General features: G+C 48.3%; 1 protein-coding gene across 1 annotated transcript in view; it reads left to right on the top strand.

Annotated features, from left to right (window-relative positions):
• The window catches only part of nompA (no mechanoreceptor potential A), a 185188-nt gene that overhangs the window by 45156 nt on the left and 116007 nt on the right, over positions 1 to 24025 (top strand). Inside the window, exons 2-3 of the mRNA XM_071665303.1 lie at positions 17808 to 18104; positions 23200 to 23294. Of these exons, the coding sequence (XP_071521404.1) occupies positions 17808 to 18104; positions 23200 to 23294 (392 nt within the window). The remainder of the gene's footprint in view (positions 1 to 17807; positions 18105 to 23199; positions 23295 to 24025) is intronic.

Genomic DNA, 24025 nt, shown 5'->3' with positions numbered 1-24025 from the left:
ATATATACCTATATATATAGGATATTTATATATGATATATATATATATATATATACATAATTCGATTTTATATATATACATATACAAATAGGATTATACGCTATTATATATATATATATATATGATATTAGATATACAAATAGTTTATATAGTATATACCGATATATAGTATATATATATATATATATATATATATATATTACAAACCCTCCATAACTTATTAGACGTCAAACCCCCCCCACACCCCATACACCCTCCTTATCATTCTTTTAGTTATTTGTATTCGCCACCCTTTATTTAGTTTTATTGATGTGGGTTCGTCTGACTATGTCAATTATGCTTCCAATGTATTGCTGCGTCATTGTTCTTCTACGCTGTGCTATTTTGCTGGGAGGCATGTGAGCGTTTGATAGTGCTGTAAGTGGATGGGTAATGAGTGTGGGAAGTAGGGGAGGGGTCATGGGCGTGGGTGCTGGCAGGTGTGGAGGGGTAATGAGTGTGGGAAGTAGGGGAGGGGGTTCGGGCGTGGGAAGTGAGTGTTCAGGAAGAACAGATAACACAGGACTTGTTGTGCATGACGTGGTTGTGTGGCGGAGGATCGCAGCGCAGGCTCGTCCTTGCTTGCTACACGTCTGGGTGACGTCCGTATATAACACAACACGACGTATTTATTACCCATAAATGATTGTATCATAGTTAGCTTGAGATACGTCCATGACTCACCTACTGTACCATTTAACTTAGCTAAAACCCATAGTAAATACATATATGTAACTCCCATCAATATAAGAAATGAAAAAAACAAATGTTTATCATTTTTGCTTAGAAATAGATGGGTTGGACCTGCCATAATGTGGTCGGTCCGACCCATGACCGGGAGTGAGCGCGCACTGCCACCTTCCATTCCGAGTGCGCTGCCTCGCCTCAACCCTCACGTCCAGAGTAACATGACTATGTTGTGTCTTACGAACACTTGACAACTTCTTCCACTCATGGTTGTAGAGGTACAACATGACAGCGGAGTATGTAACGCCCACTGTGTACACTCCAGTGGGGTTATACCCCCAGTGTGTGCTCGCTTCCCTCTACCGGTGAGGTGAGCAAGCAGGAAGTGTGAACCTGTTACAAATAACAACATCTGTTTATAGCGTTTAATATAACGTTGTAGGAGCTATAACGGTCATGGAATGTTTACGTAATGATAAGATTACATTAGAACACAAGGAGACATATGTATTACATTACGTAATGATGAGATTACATTAGAACACAAGGAGACACATGTATTACATTACGTAATGATAAGATTACATTAGAACACAAGGAGACACATGTATTACATTACGTAATGATGAGATTACATTAGAACATAAGGAGACACATGTATTACATTACGTAATGATAAGATTACATTAGAACACAAGGAGACACATGTATTACATTACGTAATGATGAGATTACATTAGAACATAAGGAGACACATGTAAGAATTATATTAGTCGTATTGAACAAAACAACACGACTTGGTAAACAAACGTATACCATACCATTTGTATAATGATGATTAAATAACTATCGCTAATTATACATTTCTCTCCATTATAAACGTCACTGCAAATGATATGTTTATCATACAGTAAAATCTTTAACGATCAAACTACTCATCCTCCGGCTACAGTACTGTGGCCCATTGTTTCCAGTGGCAATCAGGTGAACCCTGGCAAGTCGTTGTCAGCAGGAGACGAAGGCTGAGGGAGGTCGTGATGAATGCGTGCGCGCCAGCACACTTGCCACGCTAGATAATGGACAATGATATTTGATATGACTTAGTTTTTCTGACTAGATAAGTTATTAGATTAATGTGACCGAGTATGGCTCATATTACTTTGACACAGACACACACACACACACACACACACAGCTACATTAACTGTGACTGTCGAGCTAAATTTCTTAAGCAGTGGAAGTTAAGGTCGGGAGAGAGACTTGCGTCTGTGTTACTTGCACTTGTATTACTTACGTCTGTTACTTGTGTCTGTGTTGCTTGCGTCTGAGTTACTTGTGTCTGTGTTACTTGTATCTGTGTTACTTGCGTCTGTGTTAATGCGTCTATGTTACTTCTGTCTGTGTTACTTGTGTCTGTGTTACTTGCGTCTGTATTACATGCGTCTATGTTACTTGCGTCTGTGTTAATTGTGTCTGTGTTACTTGTGTCTGTGTTACTTAGTCTGTGTTACTTGCGTCTGTTACTTCTGTCTGTGTCACTTGTGTCTGTGTTACTTGCGTCTGTGTTACTTGTGTCTGTGTTACTTGTGTCTGTGTTACTTGCGTCTGTGTTACATGCGTCTATGTTACTTGTGTCTGTGTTACTTGCGTCTGTGTTACTTGCGTCTGTGTTACTTGCGTCTGTGTTGCATCTATGTTACTTCTGTCTGTGTTGCTTGTGTCTGTGTTACTTGCGTCTATGTTACTTGTGAACAATATCTATGACACGCGAGATATTATATTTGACCAAGATAACTTATCATGGTAAGTGGAAGCAGTTGTAGCAAGAGTCGTGTCATTATGTCACCATCATGTGTCCTGCACTGTTGCTCCTCATCCCAGATGTGCTCACCAACACCCACCACCACCCACACTAAGTCTTGCTACCATACATGTCCCAGATGTGCTCACCAACACCCACCACAACCACACTAAGTCTTGCTACCATACATGTCCCAGATGTGCTCACCAACACCCACTACCACCCACACTAAGTCTTGCTACCATACATGTCCCAGATGTGCTCACCAACACCCACTACCACCCACACTAAGTCTTGCTACCATACATGTCCCAGATGTGCTCACCAACACCCACCACAACAACACTAAGTCTTGCTACCATACATGTCCCAGATGTGCTCACCAACACCCACCACCACCCACACTAAGTCTTGCTACCATACATGTCCCAGATGTGCTCACCAACACCCACTACCACCCACACTAAGTCTTGCTACCATACATGTCCCAGATGTGCTCACCAACACCCACTACCACCCACACTAAGTCTTGCTACCATACATGTCCCAGATGTGCTCACCAACACCCACCACCAACCACACTAAGTCTTGCTACCATACATGTCCCAGATGTGCTCACCAACACCCACTACCACCCACACTAAGTCTTGCTACCATACATGTCCCAGATGTGCTCACCAACACCCACTACCAACCACACTAAGTCTTGCTACCATACATGTCCCAGATGTGCTCACCAACACCCACTACCAACCACACTAAGTCTTGCTACCATACATGTCCCAGATGTGCTCACCAACACCCACTACCACCCACACTAAGTCTTGCTACCATACATGTCCCAGATGTGCTCACCAACACCCACTACCACCCACACTAAGTCTTGCTACCATACATGTCCCAGATGTGCTCACCAACACCCACCACAACAACACTAAGTCTTGCTACCATACATGTCCCAGATGTGCTCACCAACACCCACCACCAACCACACTAAGTCTTGCTACCATACATGTCCCAGATGTGCTCACCAACACCCACTACCAACCACACTAAGTCTTGCTACCATACATGTCCCAGATGTGCTCACCAACACCCACTACCACCCACACTAAGTCTTGCTACCATACATGTCCCAGATGTGCTCACCAACACCCACCACAACAACACTAAGTCTTGCTACCATACATGTCCCAGATGTGCTCACCAACACCCACCACCAACCACACTAAGTCTTGCTACCATACATGTCCCAGATGTGCTCACCAACACCCACTACCACCCACACTAAGTCTTGCTACCATACATGTCCCAGATGTGCTCACCAACACCCACTACCAACCACACTAAGTCTTGCTACCATACATGTCCCAGATGTGCTCACCAACACCCACCACAACCACACTAAGTCTTGCTACCATACATGTCCCAGATGTGCTCACCAACACCCACCACCAACCACACTAAGTCTTGCTACCATACATGTCCCAACCTTTTTCCTCAACACTCAAGTGATAAAGGAAATGAACACCTAGAGTTCTATTATTTACGTTCACAGTTTATAAATGTCAAATGATTTCGTTCAGCATCTGACGATGATGATGAAGGCATGTCTCATAGAAACATCACAGTTGTCACAACAGAATAACATTATCATGTATGACGATACTCTTATTATGTATACTTGTTTACCCACTCCTGTTTCTTATCAAACACATGTAAACTAATTATCACTAATCATTAAAGTATTACTCTTAATATCCGTCTAATCATTAAAGTATTACTCTTAATATCCGTCTAATCATTAAAGTATTACTCTTAATATCCGTCTAATCATTAAAGTATTACTCTTAATATCCGTGGACCAGGTGTTGTACTAGGCTGTTGCAAGCGTTTGCGGTTCCCGGATAACTTGAGCCATCTTCACTGATAACGTTGATAGAGGAAGCTTTGGTTATAGTGAACACTGACCTGGCTTCTGACCGCCAGGTGGAAGCACAATGTGTGGCGGGAAGTAGGGAGGGATATGCGCCCGACTTGTGAGTCTGACTCAATGTACATGCAGGAGGAACTCACGTCCTGAGTGGGCGCGCGCGAGGGAGGAAGCTGTGGATAGCGACACTCAATGACGTCACGGCACACTCGAGAAAGCATCACCATTCTCATTCCCACAGCGGTCAGTCAGCAGCAACACTTACGTTACGTCCATCATCCTCAGCGGTCAGTCAGCAGCAACACTTACGTTACGTCCATCACCCTCAGCGGTCACTCAGCAGCAACACTTACGTTACGTCCATCACCCTCAGCGGTCAGTCAGCAGCAACACTTACGTTACGTCCATCACCCTCAGCGGTCAGTCAGCAGCAACACTTACGTTACGTCCATCACCCTCAGCGGTCAGTCAGCAGCAACACTTACGTTACGTCCATCACCCTCAGCGGTCAGTCAGCAGCAACACTTACGTTACGTCCATCACCCTCAGCGGTCAGTCAGCAGCAACACTTACGTTACGTCCATCACCCTCAGCGGTCAGTCAGTTGCAACACTTACGTTACGTCCATCATCCTCAGCGGTCAGTCAGCAGCAACACTTACGTTACGTCCATCATCCTCAGCGGTCAGTCAGCAGCAACACTTACGTTACGTCCATCATCCTCAGCGGTCAGTCAGCAGCAACACTTACGTTACGTCCATCATCCTCAGCGGTCAGTCAGCAGCAACATTTACGTTACGTCCATCACCCTCAGCGGTCAGTCAGCAGCAACACTTACGTTACGTCCATCACCCTCAGCGGTCAGTCAGCAGCAACACTTACGTTTCGTCCATCACCCTCAGCGGTCAGTCAGCAGCAACACTTACGTTACGTCCATCACCCTCAGCGGTCACTCAGCAGCAACACTTACGTTTCGTCCATCACCCTCAGCGGTCAGTCAGCAGCAACACTTACGTTACGTCCATCACCCTCAGCGGTCAGTCAGCAGCAACACTTACGTTACGTCCATCACCCTCAGCGGTCAGTCAGTTGCAACACTTACGTTACGTCCATCATCCTCAGCGGTCAGTCAGCAGCAACACTTACGTTACGTCCATCATCCTCAGCGGTCAGTCAGCAGCAACACTTACGTTACGTCCATCATCCTCAGCGGTCAGTCGGCAGCAGCACTTACGTTACGTCCATCACCCTCAGCGGTCAGTCAGCTTAGAACGGAGACACATCTCAGCCATCACTTGTTGTGACACAACAACCGGCAGGATAATACGAGGTAACATGATCATTATGAAGAAAACATAATGACGTGGCCAGTTATGGGAAAGTAAATAGTACAGTATCTGTATTGACGGCTACAGGATACTGGGGGAAGAATACTTAACTCTGAACGGTAGAAAAACGTTGAACTCTCTCTCTCTCTCTCTCTCTCTCTCTCTCTCTCTCTCTCTCTCTCTCTCTCTCTCTCTCTCTCTCTCTCTCTCTCTCTCTCTCTCTCTGAATGTGGCTAGGCAGGAAGGTGTCGTGGGCTTGGTCTGCTCTGGGAGGGGTAGTGAGAGTGACCAGGTGGGGGAGGGGTGGTGGGAGTAGTCAGGTAGGGATGGGTGGTGATAGTGACCAGGTGAGGGAGGGGTGGTGGGAGTAGTCAGGTGGGGATGGGTAGTGATAGTGACCAGGTGAGGGAGGGGTGGTGGGAGTAGTCAGGTAGGGATGGGTGGTGATAGTGACCAGGTGAGGGAGGGGTGGTGGGAGTAGTCAGGTGGGGATGGGTAGTGATAGTGACCAGGTGAGGGAGGGGTGGTGGGAGTAGTCAGGTAGGGATGGGTGGTGATAGTGACCAGGTGAGGGAGGGGTGGTGGGAGTAGTCAGGTGGGGATGGGTAGTGATAGTGACCAGGTGAGGGAGGGGTGGTGGGAGTAGTCAGGTAGGGATGGGTGGTGATAGTGACCAGGTGAGGGAGGGGTGGTGGGAGTAGTCAGGTGGGGATGGGTAGTGATAGTGACCAGGTGAGGGAGGGGTGGTGGGAGTAGTCAGGTAGGGATGGGTGGTGATAGTGACCAGGTGAGGGAGGGGTGGTGGGAGTAGTCAGGTGGGGATGGGTGGTGATAGTGACCAGGGGAGGGAGGGGTGGTGGGAGTAGTCAGGTGGGGATGGGTGGTGATAGTGACCAGGTGAGGGAGGGGTGGTGGGAGTAGTCAGGTGGGGAGGGATGGTGATAGTGACCAGGTGAGGGAGGGGTGGTGGGAGTAGTCAGGTGGGGATGGGTGGTGATAGTGACCAGGTGAGGGAGGGGTGGTGGGAGTAGTCAGGTGGGGATGGGTAGTGATAGTGACCAGGTGAGGGAGGGGTGGTGGGAGTAGTCAGGTAGGGATGGGTGGTGATAGTGACCAGGTGAGGGAGGGGTGGTGGGAGTAGTCAGGTGGGGATGGGTGGTGATAGTGACCAGGTGAGGGAGGGGTGGTGGGAGTAGTCAGGTAGGGATGGGTGGTGATAGTGACCAGGTGAGGGAGGGGTGGTGGGAGTAGTCAGGTGGGGATGGGTGGTGATAGTGACCAGGTGAGGGAGGAGGGGTGGTGGGAGTAGTCAGGTAGGGGATGGGTGGTGATAGTGACCAGGTGAGGGAGGGGTGGTGGGAGTAGTCAGGTGGGATGGGTGGTGATAGTGACCAGGTGAGGGAGGGGGTGGTGGGAGTAGTCAGGTGGGGATGGGTGGTGATAGTGACCAGGTGAGGGAGGGGTGGTGGAGTAGTCAGGTGGGGATGGGTGGTGATAGTGACCAGGTGAGGGAGGGGTGGTGGGAGTAGTCAGGTGGGATGGGTGGTGATAGTGACCAGGTGAGGGAGGGTGGTGGGAGTAGTCAGGTGGGGATGGGTGGTGATAGTGACCAGGTGAGGGAGGGGTGGTGGGAGTAGTCAGGTGGGGATGGGTGGTGATAGTGACCAGGTGAGGGAGGGGTGGTGGGAGTAGTCAGGTGGGGATGGGTGGTGATAGTGACCAGGTGAGGGAGGGGTGGTGGGAGTAGTCAGGTGGGGATGGGTGGTGATAGTGACCAGGTGAGGGAGGGGTGGTGGGAGTAGTCAGGTGGGGATGGGTGGTGAGAGTGACCAGGTGAGGGAGGGGTGGTGGGAGTAGCCAGGTGGGGATGGGTGGTGATAGTGACCAGGTGAGGGAGGGGTGGTGGGAGTAGTCAGGTGGGGATGGGTGGTGATAGTGACCAGGTGAGGGAGGGGTGGTGGGAGTAGTCAGGTGGGGATGGGTGGTGAGAGTGACCAGGTGAGGGAGGGGTGGTGGGAGTAGTCAGGTGGGGATGGGTGGTGATAGTGACCAGGTGAGGGAGGGGTGGTGGGAGTAGTCAGGTAGGGATGGGTGGTGATAGTGACCAGGTGAGGGAGGGGTGGTGGGAGTAGTCAGGTGGGGATGGGTGGTGAGAGTGACCAGGTGAGGGAGGGGTGGTGGGAGTAGTCAGGTAGGGATGGGTGGTGATAGTGACCAGGTGAGGGAGGGGTGGTGGGAGGCCCACAGGACAACCATCATTTCAAACATTTCATTTCTCCATAATTTCCTTTCCGTCGTTTTCATATTTTCATTTTTTAAGAATCATTTTGACTGAAATCCAAGACTCCAATACGGGACAATGTAATAATCCTTGTCAATCATTTTGTAATCCATACCAATACTAAACATCAATGTTCCTATGATCATGTGGGACATTCCAATACTAAACATCAGTGTTCCTATGATCATGTGGAACATTCCAATACTAAACATCAATGTTCCTATGATCATGTGGGACATTCCAATACTAAACATCAATGTTCCTATGATCATGTAGGACATTCCAATACCAAACATCAATGTTCCTATGATCATGTAGGACATTCCAATACCAAACATCAATGTTCCTATGATCATGTGGGACATTCCAATACTAAACATCAATGTTCCTATGATCATGTGGGACATTCCAATACTAAACATCAATGTTCCTATGATCATGTGGGACATTCCAATACTAAACATCAATGTTCCTATGATCATGTGGGACATTCCAATACCAAACATCAATGTTCCTATGATCATGTAGGACATTCCAATACTAAACATCAATGTTCCTATGATCATGTGGGACATTCCAATACTAAACATCAATGTTCCTATGATCATGTAGGACATTCCAATACTAAACATCAATGTTCCTATGATCATGTGGGACATTCCAATACTAAACATCAATGTTCCTATGATCATGTGGGACATTCCAATACTAAACATCAATGTTCCTATGATCATGTAGGACATTCCAATACTAAACATCAATGTTCCTATGATCATGTGGGACATTCCAATACTAAACATCAATGTTCCTATGATCATGTGGACATTCCAATACTAAACATCAATGTTCCTATGATCATGTGGGACATTCCAATACTAAACATCAATGTTCCTATGATCATGTGGGACATTCCAATACTAAACATCAATGTTCCTATGATCATGTGGGACATTCCAATACCAAACATCAATGTTCCTATGATCATGTAGGACATTCCAATACTAAACATCAATGTTCCTATGATCATGTGGGACATTCCAATACTAAACATCAATGTTCCTATGATCATGTAGGACATTCCAATACTAAACATCAATGTTCCTATGATCATGTAGGACATTCCAATACTAAACATCAATGTTCCTATGATCATGTGGGACATTCCAATACTAAACATCAATGTTCCTATGATCATGTGGGACATTCCAATACTAAACATCAATGTTCCTATGATCATGTAGGACATTCCAATACTAAACATCAATGTTCCTATGATCATGTGGGACATTCCAATACTAAACATCAATGTTCCTATGATCATGTGGGACATTCCAATACTAAACATCAATGTTCCTATGATCATGTAGGACATTCCAATACTAAACATCAATGTTCCTATGATCATGTGGGACATTCCAATACCAAACATCAATGTTCCTATGATCATGTAGGACATTCCAATACTAAACATCAATGTTCCTATGATCATGTGGGACATTCCAATACTAAACATCAATGTTCCTATGATCATGTAGGACATTCCAATACTAAACATCAATGTTCCTATGATCATGTGGGACATTCCAATACTAAACATCAATGTTCCTATGATCATGTGGGACATTCCAATACTAAACATCAATGTTCCTATGATCATGTAGGACATTCCAATACTAAACATCAATGTTCCTATGATCATGTGGGACATTCCAATACCAAACATCAATGTTCCTATGATCATGTAGGACATTCCAATACTAAACATCAATGTTCCTATGATCATGTGGGACATTCCAATACTAAACATCAATGTTCCTATGATCATGTAGGACATTCCAATACTAAACATCAATGTTCCTATGATCATGTAGGACATTCCAATACTAAACATCAATGTTCCTATGATCATGTGGGACATTCCAATACTAAACATCAATGTTCCTATGATCATGTAGGACATTCCAATACTAAACATCAATGTTCCTATGATCATGTGGGACATTCCAATACTAAACATCAATGTTCCTATGATCATGTAGGACATTCCAATACTAAACATCAATGTTCCTATGATCATGTGGGACATTCCAATACTAAACATCAGTGTTCCTATGATCATGTGGGACATATAACCAACGACGAAATGAAAACAAAATAGTTTAGTTTACATGACGTCAGCCACTCATGTTGTCGCAGCAAACACGAATTTTCTCTTTTGTGTAACACGGAAACAGAGAGGTGACTGTACTGACCTGTGAATTATTAATGACACTGTCGCCTACCGTTATTCCGGGTTGCGTAATGCTTGTTTACCGTTTGCCCGGAGAGAATTTGAAATACTTGTTTAAAATAATAATGCCAGTTTTTTACTGTCGTTATACATCAGTCAGTCGCATGAGTTACCATCTACTTTTTTCATTTACATATTTCATAAAGGAATTATCACTTCAAAGATAATCATATGTACGTTCTGAGCTTCTGTATTAACCTGAAATTAAATTATTAAAATAAACATGAATGCTCTCGTTATGTGAATGTTCTTGTTAAATGAATGTTCTTGTCATATGAACGTCCGTACCATACGAATGTTCTTGTCATATGAATGTTCTTGTCATATGAACGTCCGTACCATACGAATGTTCTTGTCATATGAATGTTCTTGTCAAATGCATGTTATTTGCTCTGTGAATGTTCTTGTCGTATGAATGTTACTGTCATATGAATGTTCTTATATGAACGTCCGTACCATATGAATGTTCTTATCATATGAATGTTCTTATCATATGAATGTTCTTGTTATATGAATGTTCTTGTCATATGAACGTCCGTACCATACGAATGTTCTTGTCATATGAATGTTCTTGTCATATGAACGTCCGTACCATACGAATGTTCTTGTCATATGAATGTTCTTGTCATATGAACGTCCGTACCATATGAATGTTCTTGTTATATGAATGTTCTTGTCTTATGAACGTCCGTACCATATGAATGTTCTTGTTATATGAATGTTCTTGTCTTATGAACGTCCGTACCATATGAATGTTCTTGTTATATGAATGTTCTTGTCTTATGAACGTCCGTACCATATGAATGTTCTTGTTATATGAATGTTCTTGTCTTATGAACGTCCGTACCATATGAATGTTCTTGTTATATGAATGTTCTTGTCTTATGAACGTCCGTACCATATGAATGTTCTTGTCATATGAATGTTCTTGCTATGTGAATGCTCTTGTCACCCCCCCCCCCACGTTATCGCCTCCCCCTGTCTTCACCCCACATTATGCTCCTCTTTCTACCCCCTCCCCTTGCATTATTCCTCTCCCTCGACCATCAACCACACACATTTTCCCCTCCCTCTATCCTAACCCATACATTATCCCCACTATCACCCCTCCCTTCACATTATCCTCCACCATCTACCCCCACACCTCACATTATCCTCAACCATCTACCCCCACCCTCACGTTATCCTCCACCATCTACCCCCACCCTCACGTTATCCTCCACTATCTACCCCCACACCTCACATTATCCTCAACCATCTACCCCCACCCTCACGTTATCCTCCACCACCTACCCCCACCCTCACGTTATCCTCCACCATCTACCCCCACCCTCACGTTGTCCTCCACTATCTACCCCCACCCCTCACATTATCCTCCACCATCTACCCCCACCCTCACGTTATCCTCCACCATCTACCCCCACCCTCACGTTATCCTCCACCATCTACCCCCACCCTCACGTTATCCTCCACCATCTACCCCCACCCTCACGTTATCCTCCACCATCTACCCCCACCCTCACGTTATCCTCCACCATCTACCCCCACCCTCACGTTATCTTTCACTATCTACCCCCACCCCTCACATTATCCTCCACCATCTACCCCCTCCTCACATGATCCTTCATTCTACTCCCACCTCACATAATACCCCACCATCTACTCCCACACTCACATAATCCCCAACCATCTACCCCACACTTATATAATCCCCGCTGTTTACCTCCATATATACTATATATAATCCCCGCTATTTACCTCCATATATACTATAATCCCCCACCATCTACTCCCACCCTCACCTTATCCCCCCACCATCTATCCCCACACTCACATAATCCCCCACCATCTACCCCTTCATTTATATAATCCCCACCATTTACCCACCCTAACATAAATCCCCCCCCCCCCCGTCTACATCCACCCTCACATAATCTACCACCTTCTACCCCCTCCATCATATCATTCCCCCACCACCTACTCCCACCTTCGCATTATTCCGCACCATATACCCCCACCCTCACATTAATCCCCTCCCTCTACCCCAACCCTCACATAATCCCCCAAAATCTTCCCCCACACTCACATAATCCCCACCTTTTACCCCTACCTTAATATAAATCCCCCTCCCTCTACCCCAACTTTCACATAATCCCTCACCATCTACTTCCACCCTCACATTATCCCCCACCATCTACTCCCACCCTCACATTATCCCCCACCATCTACTCCCACCCTCACATTATCCCCCACCATCTACTCCCACCCTCACTTTATCCCCCACCATCTACTCCCACCCTCACATTATCCCCCACCATCTACTCCCACCCTCACATTATCCCCCACCATCTACTCCCACCCTCACATTATCCCCCGCCATCTACTCCCACCCTCACATTATCCCCCGCCATCTACTCCCACCCTCACATTATCCCCCACCATCTACTCCCACCCTCACATTATCCCCCACCATCTACTCCCACCCTCACATTATACCCCACCATCTACTCCCACCCTCACATTATACCCCACTATCTACTCCCACCCTCACATTATCCCCCACCATCTACCCCCACCCTCACATTATACCCCACCATCTACTCCCACCCTCACATTATCCCCCACCATCTACTCCCACCCTCACATTATCCCCCACCATCTACTCCCACCCTCACATTATACCCCACCATCTACTCCCACCCTCACATTATCCCCCACCATGTTGTACCCCCACCCTCACATTATTCCCCACCATGTTGTACCCCCACCCTCACATTATCCCCCACCATGTTGTACCCCCACCCTCACATTATCCCCACCTTCTACCCCCACCCTCACATTATCCCCCACCATGTTGTACCCCCACCCTCACATTATCCCCCACCATGTTGTACCCCCACCCTCACATTATCCCCCACCATGTTGTACCCCCACCCTCACATTATCCCCCACCATGTTGTACCCCCACCCTATCCCCACCATGTGTACCCCCATCCCTAGCACATTATCCCCCACCTATGTTGTTCCCCACCCTCACATTATCCCCCACCATGTACCCCCACCCTCACATTACCCCCACCATGTTGTACCCCCACCCTCACATCATCCCCACCATGTTTGTACCCCCACCCTCACATTATCCCCCACCATGTTGTACCCCCACCCCTTACATTATCCCCCACATGTTGTTACCCCCACCCTCCACATCATCCCCACCATGTTGTACCCCCACCCTTCACATATCCCCCAACCAGGTTGTACCCCCACCCTCACATTATCCCCCACGAGGTTGTACCCCCACCCTCACATCATCCCCCACCATGTTTGACCCCCACCCTCACATTATCCCCCACCATTGTTGTACCCCCACACTCACATATCCCCCCACCAGTGAACCCCACCCTCCACATAATCCCCCACCTTGTTGTACCCCCACCCTCGACATCGCCCCCACCATGTTGTACCCCCACCCTCACATATCCCCCACCATGTTTGTACCCCCCACCCTCACATTACCCCACCATGTACCCCCACCACTCAAAAACATATCCCCCACCATGTTGGTACCCCCACCCGCACATTATCCCCACCATGTACCCCCACCTCACCTTATCCCCACCATGTTGTACCCCCACTCTCACGATCAATCCCCCACCATGTTGCTACCCCACCTACTCACTTATCCCCCACCATTTGTAGTAATATATAATAAAAAAAAGTAAGTATACCGCCCACCTAAAACCTCCACATTATCCCCCACCATGTGGTACCCCCACCCTCACATCATCCCCCACCATGTGTAACCCCCACCCTCACATTATCCCCCACCATGTTGTACCCCCACCCGCCCACTCTGGGCCACACAATAGGGCCGGATGTGGCCCTTTATATCCGGCTGAGTCCCTGCTGGATGGAGGATGTATAATGACCTCAACACATCCAACCATCAGTTCTCGATAATTGACCCAAGAATTATTCTTGTATGGTACTTATCCTACGCTCTCGCTACTGTGATCAATATTGAGAATGTTATAGAGAAATAAGATTTAATCCATATAGACATTAGATGATTCATGTATACAATAGCTGACCTATATACGCGTACTATTGATTACTGACCCAGCCTGACCTGTCAGATTGCTGACCCCTGACCCAAGCTGACCTGCGAGACTGGCTAGTTGGCTGGATGATTGGGCTTCAGTCCTATCAACAGCCAGTAATTAAGGTCGTCACCAACAAGTAACTCTCTCGTTACATATATATGTGATGCTGGTGTGTGTGTGTGTGTGTGTGTGTGTGTGTGTGTGTGTGTGCGTGTGTGTGTGTGTGTAAAGATTCACCAAGACTCGGTCTAGCACGGGCTCTTGTCGATGGGGGTACCATTACTGGCACAGGTCATGAGTGTGTGCTGGGGGTACCATTACTGGCACAGGTCATGAGTGTGTGCTGGGGGTACCATTACTGGCACAGGTCATGAGTGTGTGCTGGGGGTACCATTACTGGCACAGGTCATGAGTGTGTGCTGGGGGTACCATTACTGGCACAGGTCATGAGTGTGTGCTGGGGGTACCATTACTGGCACAGGTCATGAGTGTGTGCTGGAGGTACCATTACTGGCACAGGTCATGAGTGTGTGCTGGGGGTACCATTACCCATGTGTAACTGTAGTGTACAAGGGCCTAACTGCTGGATGTTTGTGTTGTGCAAAATATGACGAATTGCCTCATTCCTGGTCAATCTAGCGGTCATACCTGATGTGAGGTGGACATGAATAACCCTCACTGAGGCTGACCTGTGACACGGCTGACCTCAGACCTAACCTGACCTGTGACACTGCTGACCTCAGACCTAACCTGACCTGTGACACTGCTGACCTCAGACCTAACCTGACCTGTGACACTGCTGACCTCAGACCTAACCTGACCTGTGACACTGCTGACTTCAGACCTAACCTGACCTCTGACACTGCTGACCTCAGACCTAACCTGACCTGTGACACTGCTGACCTCAGACCTAACCTGACCTGTGACACTGCTGACCTCAGACCTAACCTGACCTCTGACACTGCTGACCTCAGACCTAACCTGACCTGTGACACTGCTGACCTCAGACCTAACCTGACCTGTGACACTGCTGACCTCAGACCTAACCTGACCTGTGACACTGCTGACCTCAGACCTAACCTGACCTGTGACACTGCTGACCTCAGACCTAACCTGACCTGTGACACTGCTGACCTCAGACCTAACCTGACCTGTGACACTGCTGACCTCAGACCTAACCTGACCTGTGACACTGCTGACCTCAGACCTAACCTGACCTGTAACACTGCTAACCTCAGACCTAACCTGACCTGTGACACTGCTGACCTCAGACCTAACCTGACCTGTGACACTGCTGACCTCAGACCTAACCTGACCTGTAACAATTGGTCTAACACTTCAGCTTCCTCTCTTGATATGCATTTGAAGGTAAAACAGTAGATTTGTAGATTAACATCAACTATTTCATGTTACTTCCTTCACATAAGTACGAAAAATAACATAAATTGTATAGATTGATTCCTTATGTCGATCAACATTTTATGTTATATTTGTGTTAGCCGTAAAATTTCATTTTCTTTCGAAGTATATTAGGAAGGTTTGGTTCCATGGGTAACTATACCATTCTATAAGACCTCCGTCAAATTGTCGCAGGGTAACAAGGGTTTGCTCAGAACCTATGCTGTCCTAGTTTGAGGTCATTTTTTGAGTTATGAAAGATTTTATGGAAAATGTGTTTTTTTCACTCCACTGATGTCTGGTTTAATGCTATGATGACGGTGGTAAGGTGTTCTCAGGAAACAGTCAGTCAGTAAGTATAAACGAATAAGATACAAATATGAGGTATCACATCTACAGATAATGATTTCTTGCTCTTCGATTTAGATGGGTTTTTAGCAATGTTTCACAAGGCTCAGTGATATGAATTCATTATTGTGGTCATATTTGACTCAACTGCATTTCATTTGTAGTGTTTCTTGTAAACAATGTTTCATTAAGAAACCTTTAACTTTCGTTGGTTACTTCACAAAGTGTTCTTCAGTTCACTTCAGGGAGATCATTCAAATGACATCACTGCTCTCATATGTGGAAGTCTGTGACCTTCTTCCAGATATTATTTGTCGTCTTATTTATTACTCAAATTTCATAAGATTTCTTACTAGTGTTGCTGTCTTTGATGTATATCAAGGTTCCATACAATATAGCATCTTAGTATTTGTTTTGTGTATCTAACTGTGCCATATATATATATATATATATATATATATATATATATATATATATATATATATATATATATATATATATATATATATATGGTTTCTTCATTATCATGTGACGCCTCATTTGATCTATAACATAATCTACAAGCTGGGAGAAGAACCACACTCAGGTGATCATGTGTGAACTGTGTTCGCCTGTGTATATGTACGTACCTTCAACTTACTTCCTCGGCAGCTTCATGGCCAAACCATGACGGTGTGAGACTCACATCTCCCTCCATCTCTCTTTCTCCCTCTGGATCTACAGATAAACAGAAAGTTGTGCATTTTGACGTTAACCAAGACATTACAAGCTGACTGATTAGCAGCCTCGGCTCTCTGTTCACTAGCCAAGCACGTTCACTAGCCAAGCACCTCACGCTATAGTTATGCCTAGGTCTGCCACCTTCATGTAGTCATGAACATACAAACAGGTGCGCCCCCTTCTACTGCACATGACACACACATTCTGACGGACAGGTAGTAAGCCAGACACCACCTGCCAATCAGGATTTAAATTTCGACGTTTTTACAGTTGTCTTCCTCAAGCAGACAATTGAGGAAGACAGTTGTGGAAACGTTAAGAATTAAGTCTTGATTAACATGTGTCGTGTCTCACTGCTTCCTTACACCACACAGACAAGACCTGCAGATATGTAACGTTGCCCTGACCCACGAGACACATGTACGGGACACTTGCAGGTGTGTACGTCAGTGATACATACGCAACACAGATTTATACAAATTTTTGAATATGTATCCTCTTGGTACACATGACACACATATGGAATACTATAATCGTATAATCCCCTGATACGACATATGCAATTAATGATTGGAGATATATATACATGTGGTACACATAGTATACCTGCTGGACACTTGTGGGGGCTAACACACACACACACACACACACACACACACACACACACACACACACACGGAATGGCAACAACCGCAGCAGCACGTCAACAGTAGTGATGCACAGTACAGCTGAACGCTAACCTCTGAGCAGCATCAAGACAGCCGCACCTGCCTCAGCTGCACTCACACTTTCAGGTGGTGGTGTGTGTGTGTGTGTGTGTGTGTGTGTGTGTGTGTGTGTGTGTGTGTGTGGAGCAGCTGTACAGTGTTGTGTCACACAGGCGTGTTCCCGGCGGCAGAGGGCACGGGGGAACCGTACGGCATCAACCGGCAGGTGGTGGAGGGAGCAGCACGGGCCGGCACAGCCATAGGAGGAGCCACATCAGCACCACGTCAGTTGGACGCTAGACCCGCTCCCGCCCTCAACCAGGTGGTGACGAGCGACGACCCTGGGCCAGGAGAGGTGGTCGACAAGCAGCTGTCGGGGGAGAGCAACATCACGGCGGTCACCCTGGGGCGTGACCCCATCAGGGGTGAGGGAGGTGACCCTGAGGACCTCAAACCATCAGGGAACGAGGGTAAGTGAGGCATGCGCACCACCTCTCCTGACCTCGGGTGGTCAGCTCAGCAGCCAGGCTTATGGCGCTCTGTTGATGCATGACACACCTGCCTGGCCAGGTCGATGCCGCCTCACTCGTCGCACACCATCTGGGCCGCCGCCACCTTTGTCTGGCTTGGCCTGGCCAGGCCAGCCCTGGCCAGGCCAAGCATGAACATACAAAGTTCGGGCCTGCATGACAACACGACAAACAAGCATGAACTATTTGCATGACATCAATAAATCTGCTTTTACTACTTTACGCTATTTTCATGCCTGAAGAATTAAGCTGAAGGTTACTTTCATTTCCTGCATGACCACAACGGAAACATGCTCTACTGTGTCTACCTAATTTGCATGGGAATCAGAGATGTGTGTGTATGTATGATCTCGTCACTGACCCAGAACCACCCGGAAGATAATGATCATTATCAGACACACACACACACACACACCTGCCTGCTGCTCCATGATACTGATCACGAAGGGCAGGAGGGCCCTTATCTGGCCCTGCACTGAGGGAACCTATCTGGCCCTGGCAGTGATGGCCCCGACCTGGCCCTGGCAATGAGGGCCCCTACCTAGTCCTGACAGTGAGGGACCCTAACTGGGCCTGGCAGTAAGTAACCCTACCTCATCCTGGCACTGAGAGAATCTATCTGGACCTGGCGCTAAGGGACTCTACCTGTTCAAGGCAGTGAGGGCCCCTACCTGGTCCTTGACAGTGAGAGACCCTAACTGGTCCTCACAGTGAGGAACCGTACCTGATCCTGGCATTGATGGACCTTATCTGGTTCTGGCAGTGAGAGACCCCACCTGGTCCTGGCAGTGAGGGACCTCACCTGATCCTGGCAGTGAGGGACCCTACATGATCTTTGCAGTGATGGTCCCTACCTGATCCTGACAGTGATGGACCCTACCTGGTCCTGGCAGTAAGAGGCCCTACCTGGTCCTACCAGTGAAAGACCCCACCTGGTCCAGGCAGTGATGGACCCTACCTCATCCTGTCAGTGAAAGACCCCACCTGATCTTATCAGTGAGAGACCCCACTTGATCCTGGCAGTAAGAGACCCCCAACAGGTCTTGGCAGTAAGAGACCCCACCTGGTTCTGGCAGTGAACAAACCTTCCTGATCCTGGCAGTGATAGACCCCACTTGATTTGGCAGTGAGAGGCCCTACCTGGTCCTGACAGTGAGAGACCCCACCTGGTCCTGGCAGTGATGGGCCTTAGCTGATCCTGGCAGTGAGAGACCCCACCTGACGCTAGCTGTGAAAGACTCCACTTGATCCTGGCAGAGAGAGACCTCTCCTGGTTTTGGCAGAGAGACCCCACCTGGTCCTAGCAGTAAGGGACCTCACCTTATCCTGACAGTGAAGGAACCTACCTGGTCTTGGCAGTGAGAGACTCTACCTGATCTTGGCAGTGATGGACCCTACCTGGTCCTGGTATTGACGGGCCATACCTGGCGCTGGCAGTGATGGCACCTACCGGGTCCTGGCAGCGAGAGACTCTACCTAGTCCTGGCAGTGAGAGACCCCCACCTGACCCTGGCAGTGAGAGACCCCACCTGCTCCTGGCAGTGAGAGACCCAACCTGATCCTGGCAGTGATGAACCCTACCTGGTCCTGGCAGTGATGAACCCTACCTGATCTTGGCAGTGATGAACCCTACCTGATCCTGGCAGTGATGAACCCTACCTGATCCTGGCAGTGAGGGATGCTACCTGATCCTGGCAGTGATGAACCCTACCTGGTCCTGGCAGTGATGAACCCTACCTGGTCCTAGCAGTGATAAACCCTACCTGACCCTGGCAGTGATGAACCCTACCTGATCCTGGCAGTGATGAACCCTACCTGATCATGGCAGTGATGAACCCTACTTGATCCTGGCAGTGATGAACCCTACCTGATCCTGGCAGTGATGAACCCTACCTGATCCTGGCAGTGATGAACCCTACCTGGTTCTGGCAGTGATGAACCCTACCTGATCCTGGCAGTGAGGGATGCTACCTGATCTTGGCAGTGATGAACCCTACCTGATCCTGGCAGTGATGAACCCTACCTGATCCTGGCAGTGAGGGATGCTTCCTGATCCTGGCAGTGATGAACCCTACCTGATCCTGGCAGTGATGAACCCTACCTGGTCCTGGCAGTGATGAACCCTACCTGATCCTGGCAGTGATGAACCCTACCTGATCCTGGCAGTGATGAACCCTACCTGATCCTGGCAGTGATGAACCCTACCTGGTCCTGGCAGTGATGAACCCTACCTGATCCTGGCAGTGATGAACCCTACCTGATCCTGGCAGTGATGAACCCTACCTGATCCTGGCAGTGAGGGATGCTTCCTGATCCTGGCAGTGATGAACCCTACCTGGTTCTGGCAGTGAGGGATGCTTCCTGATCCTAGCAGTGATGAACCCTACCTGATTCTGGCAGTGATGAACCCTACCTGGTCCTGGCAGTGATGAACCCTACCTGGTCCTGGCAGTGATGAACCCTACCTGATCCTGGCAGTGATGGACCCTACCTAGTCCTGGCAGTGATGGACCCTACCTGATCCTGGCAGAGGGATGCTACCTGATCCTGGCAGTGATGAACCCTACCTGATCCTGGCAGTGATGGACCCTACTTGGTCCTGGCAGTGATGAACCCTGCCTGATCCTGGCAGTGATGAACCCTACCTGGTCCTGGCAGTCATGGACCCTACCTAGTCCTGGCAGTGAGGGATGCTACCTGATCCTGGCAGTGATGAACCCTACCTGATCCTGGCAGTGATGAACCCTACTTGGTCCTGGCAGTGATGAACCCTACCTGATCCTGGCAGTGATGAGCCCTACCTGGTCCTGGCAGTGATGAGCCCTACCTGATCCTGGCAGTGATGAACCCTACCTGATCTTGGCAGTGATGAACCCTACCTGATCCTGGCAGTGATGAACCCTACCTGGTCCTGGCAGTGATGAACCCTACCTGATCCTGGCAGTGATGAACCCTACCTGATCTTGGCAGTGATGAACCCTACCTGATCCTGGCAGTGATGAACCCTACCTGATCCTGGCAGTGATGAACCCTACCTGATCCTGGCAGTGATGAACCCTACCTGATCCTGGCAGTGATGAACCCTACCTGGTCCTGGCAGTGATGAACCCTACCTGGTCCTGGCAGTGATGAACCCTACCTGGTCCTGGCAGTGATGAACCCTACCTGATCCTGGCAGTGATGAACCCTACCGGATCCTGGCAGTGATGAACCCTACCTGATCCTAGCAGTGATGAACCCTACCTGATCCTGGCAGTGATGAACCCTACCTGATCCTGGCAGTGATGAACCCTACCTGATCCTGGCAGTGATGAACCCTACCTGGTCCTGGCAGTGATGAACCCTACCTGGTCCTGGCAGTGAGGTATGCTACCTGATCCTGGCAGTGATGTACCCCACTGGTCCTGGCAGTGAGAAACCCTACCTGGTCCTGGTAGTGAGGGGCCCTACTTGGTCCTGGCAGTGATGAACCCTACCTAACCCTGGCAGTGAGAGACCCCACCTGCTCCTGGCAGGGGAGACCCTACCTGATCCTGGCAGTGATGAACCCTACCTGGTCCTGGCAGTGATGAACCCTACCTGATCCTGGCAGTGATGAACCCTACCTGGTCCTGGCAGTGAGGAACCCTACCTGATCCTGGCAGTGAGGAACCCTACCTGATCCTGGCAGTGATGAACCCTACCTGATCCTGGCAGTGATGAACCCTACCTGATCCTGGCAGTGATGAACCCTACCTGATCCTGGCAGTGAGGAACCCTACCTGATCCTGGCAGTGATGAACCCTACCTGGTCCTGGCAGTGATGAACCCTACCTGGTCCTGGCAGTGATAAACCCAACCTGGTCCTGGCAGTGAGGGGCCCTACTTGGTCCTGGCAGTGAGAGACCGTACTTGGTTCAGACAGTGAGGGACCCCACCTGGTCCTGACAGTGAGAGACTGTACTTTGTCTTGGCAGTGAGGGCCCCTATCTGATCCTGGCAGTGAGTAACCCTACCTGGTCCTGGCAGTCAGGACCCCTACCTGACCCTGGCACTGAGAGACCCTACCTGGTCCTGGCAGTGAGAAACTCAACCTGATCCTGGCATTGATGGGCCCTACCTGGTTCTGGCAGTGAGAAACCCCACTTTATCATGGCATAGAGGGACCCTACCTGGTCCTGGCAGTGAAAGACCTTACCTGGTCCTGGCAGTGAGGGACCCTACCTGGTCCTGGCAGTGAGAGACTCCACCTGGTCCTGGCAGTGAGGGACTATACTTGACCCCAACGGTGATGGACCCTACCTGGTCCTGGCAGAGGGACCCTACCTGGTCCTGGTAGTTAGGGGCCCTACTTGGTCTTGGCAGTGAAGGGGCTCTACCTGGCGCTAGCAGTAAGGGTTCCTACCTGGTCCTGGCAGTAAGAGACCACACTTGGTCCGGACAATCGGAGACCCTAACTGATCCTGGCAGACTCTATCTGGACCTGGCAGTGATAGACGCTACCTGGTTCGGGCAGTGAGGGACCCTACCTGATCGTGACAGTGAGAGACCCCACCTGGTCCTGGCAGTGAAGGACCCCACCTGGTCCTATATGTGGGGAGTGGGCATGGTGGGTAGGTGGATGTTGTGTGCTGCGTTGTGACTGTTGTACAGTTTCTTCATATGTGCCTTCGCTGCTGCCATCTGTTTCACTCTCCCGTCTGTTAACTTGGAAGTAGGATTTCCTTGTGCCTCTTCATCGCTAGTATGTGACTCTCCTGAGCATGACGCTTGCATAGAAGAATAGAAACGTTTGTCTGCATGTTGAGAACGCCATAGTTTGTATCATATATGACCCACAGATACCTGAAGTACAGTGCCATGAACAGTTTGTTATCAGAATGTAGTGTTAATACCATCTGCTTCCTCACGTTGAATCATAAGTACGAGTTTCTACGATGCAAGTCATGACATTAATGACTTAACATACAATATAATTTCTTTTGACCAAGAACTAGGAACACTGATGAGGCAGTCCTCTCTGTTGTTATTGGTAAACATGGCCTCTCTCCCGCAGCGTCTGTTCCCGCCTGCAACGATGGAGCTGGACTAGTGCGGTTCGAGCGGCTCCCGGACACCGTGACGGAGCCAACCTCTGTGAAGTTCGATGCGGTAAGTCTTATACACATTTGCCTCACCTTCCAGCACAAGGAGGATAATAGTAGATCTTGAAAACTTGAGCCGTACTGTAAATGGCCTCTTCTTGCCCAAACTCCTCAGCGAGTGGATCTGGGATTAACAGGCAAGTCCAAGACCTCGCATGATCCTTCTAGCGGGAAATATTACACATATGTCATACTGTCTTAGATGGCTTCACCTGCCCTCTACTGCCTTCCTCTGTGTTGCTTGCTCACGTCACTCCCGACACTCCTCGTTGATCTTAGTGTCTCAGTAAGTCTGGAGTCCCGACGTCTGACTGTGAAGAATTGGTCAATATGACTGACCATCATCACATGAAAGATGATTATCATGTCTCCTCCCTCTTCTCCTCCATTCTGGTCATATAAGAGGCTTCCCTCATCTCCTCATAACCTTCTAGTGTGAGCTCTCTCAAGCAGCAGTGGTCATGTTGTACACCTCCTCCTCTACGTGTATGCCTCTCCTACACCTGACTGATGATCATACAACTCAAGAGTATTTTAAACATTGATCAAAATATACTTTGCCACACAGACTGAGGGACGAGTTGCTCTCGTGTGGCCAGTCACTACACTGTTCTAACAAGGAACAGTGCTTCCAACTCCGGCTCCAGCTCACCTCACACACCCATGTAAGACTTGAAAATGTTATGTAATGTAATCATTAATCACAGGTCTCACTGACCAACCAACAATATTTCTGGG

The sequence above is a fragment of the Panulirus ornatus genome, chromosome 10 (assembly GCF_036320965.1).
Source record: "Panulirus ornatus isolate Po-2019 chromosome 10, ASM3632096v1, whole genome shotgun sequence".
Lineage (NCBI taxonomy): Eukaryota > Metazoa > Arthropoda > Malacostraca > Decapoda > Palinuridae > Panulirus > Panulirus ornatus.
The sequence above is the reverse complement of the archived record's forward strand: the minus strand, read 5'-3'. Positions and strand labels throughout refer to the sequence as shown.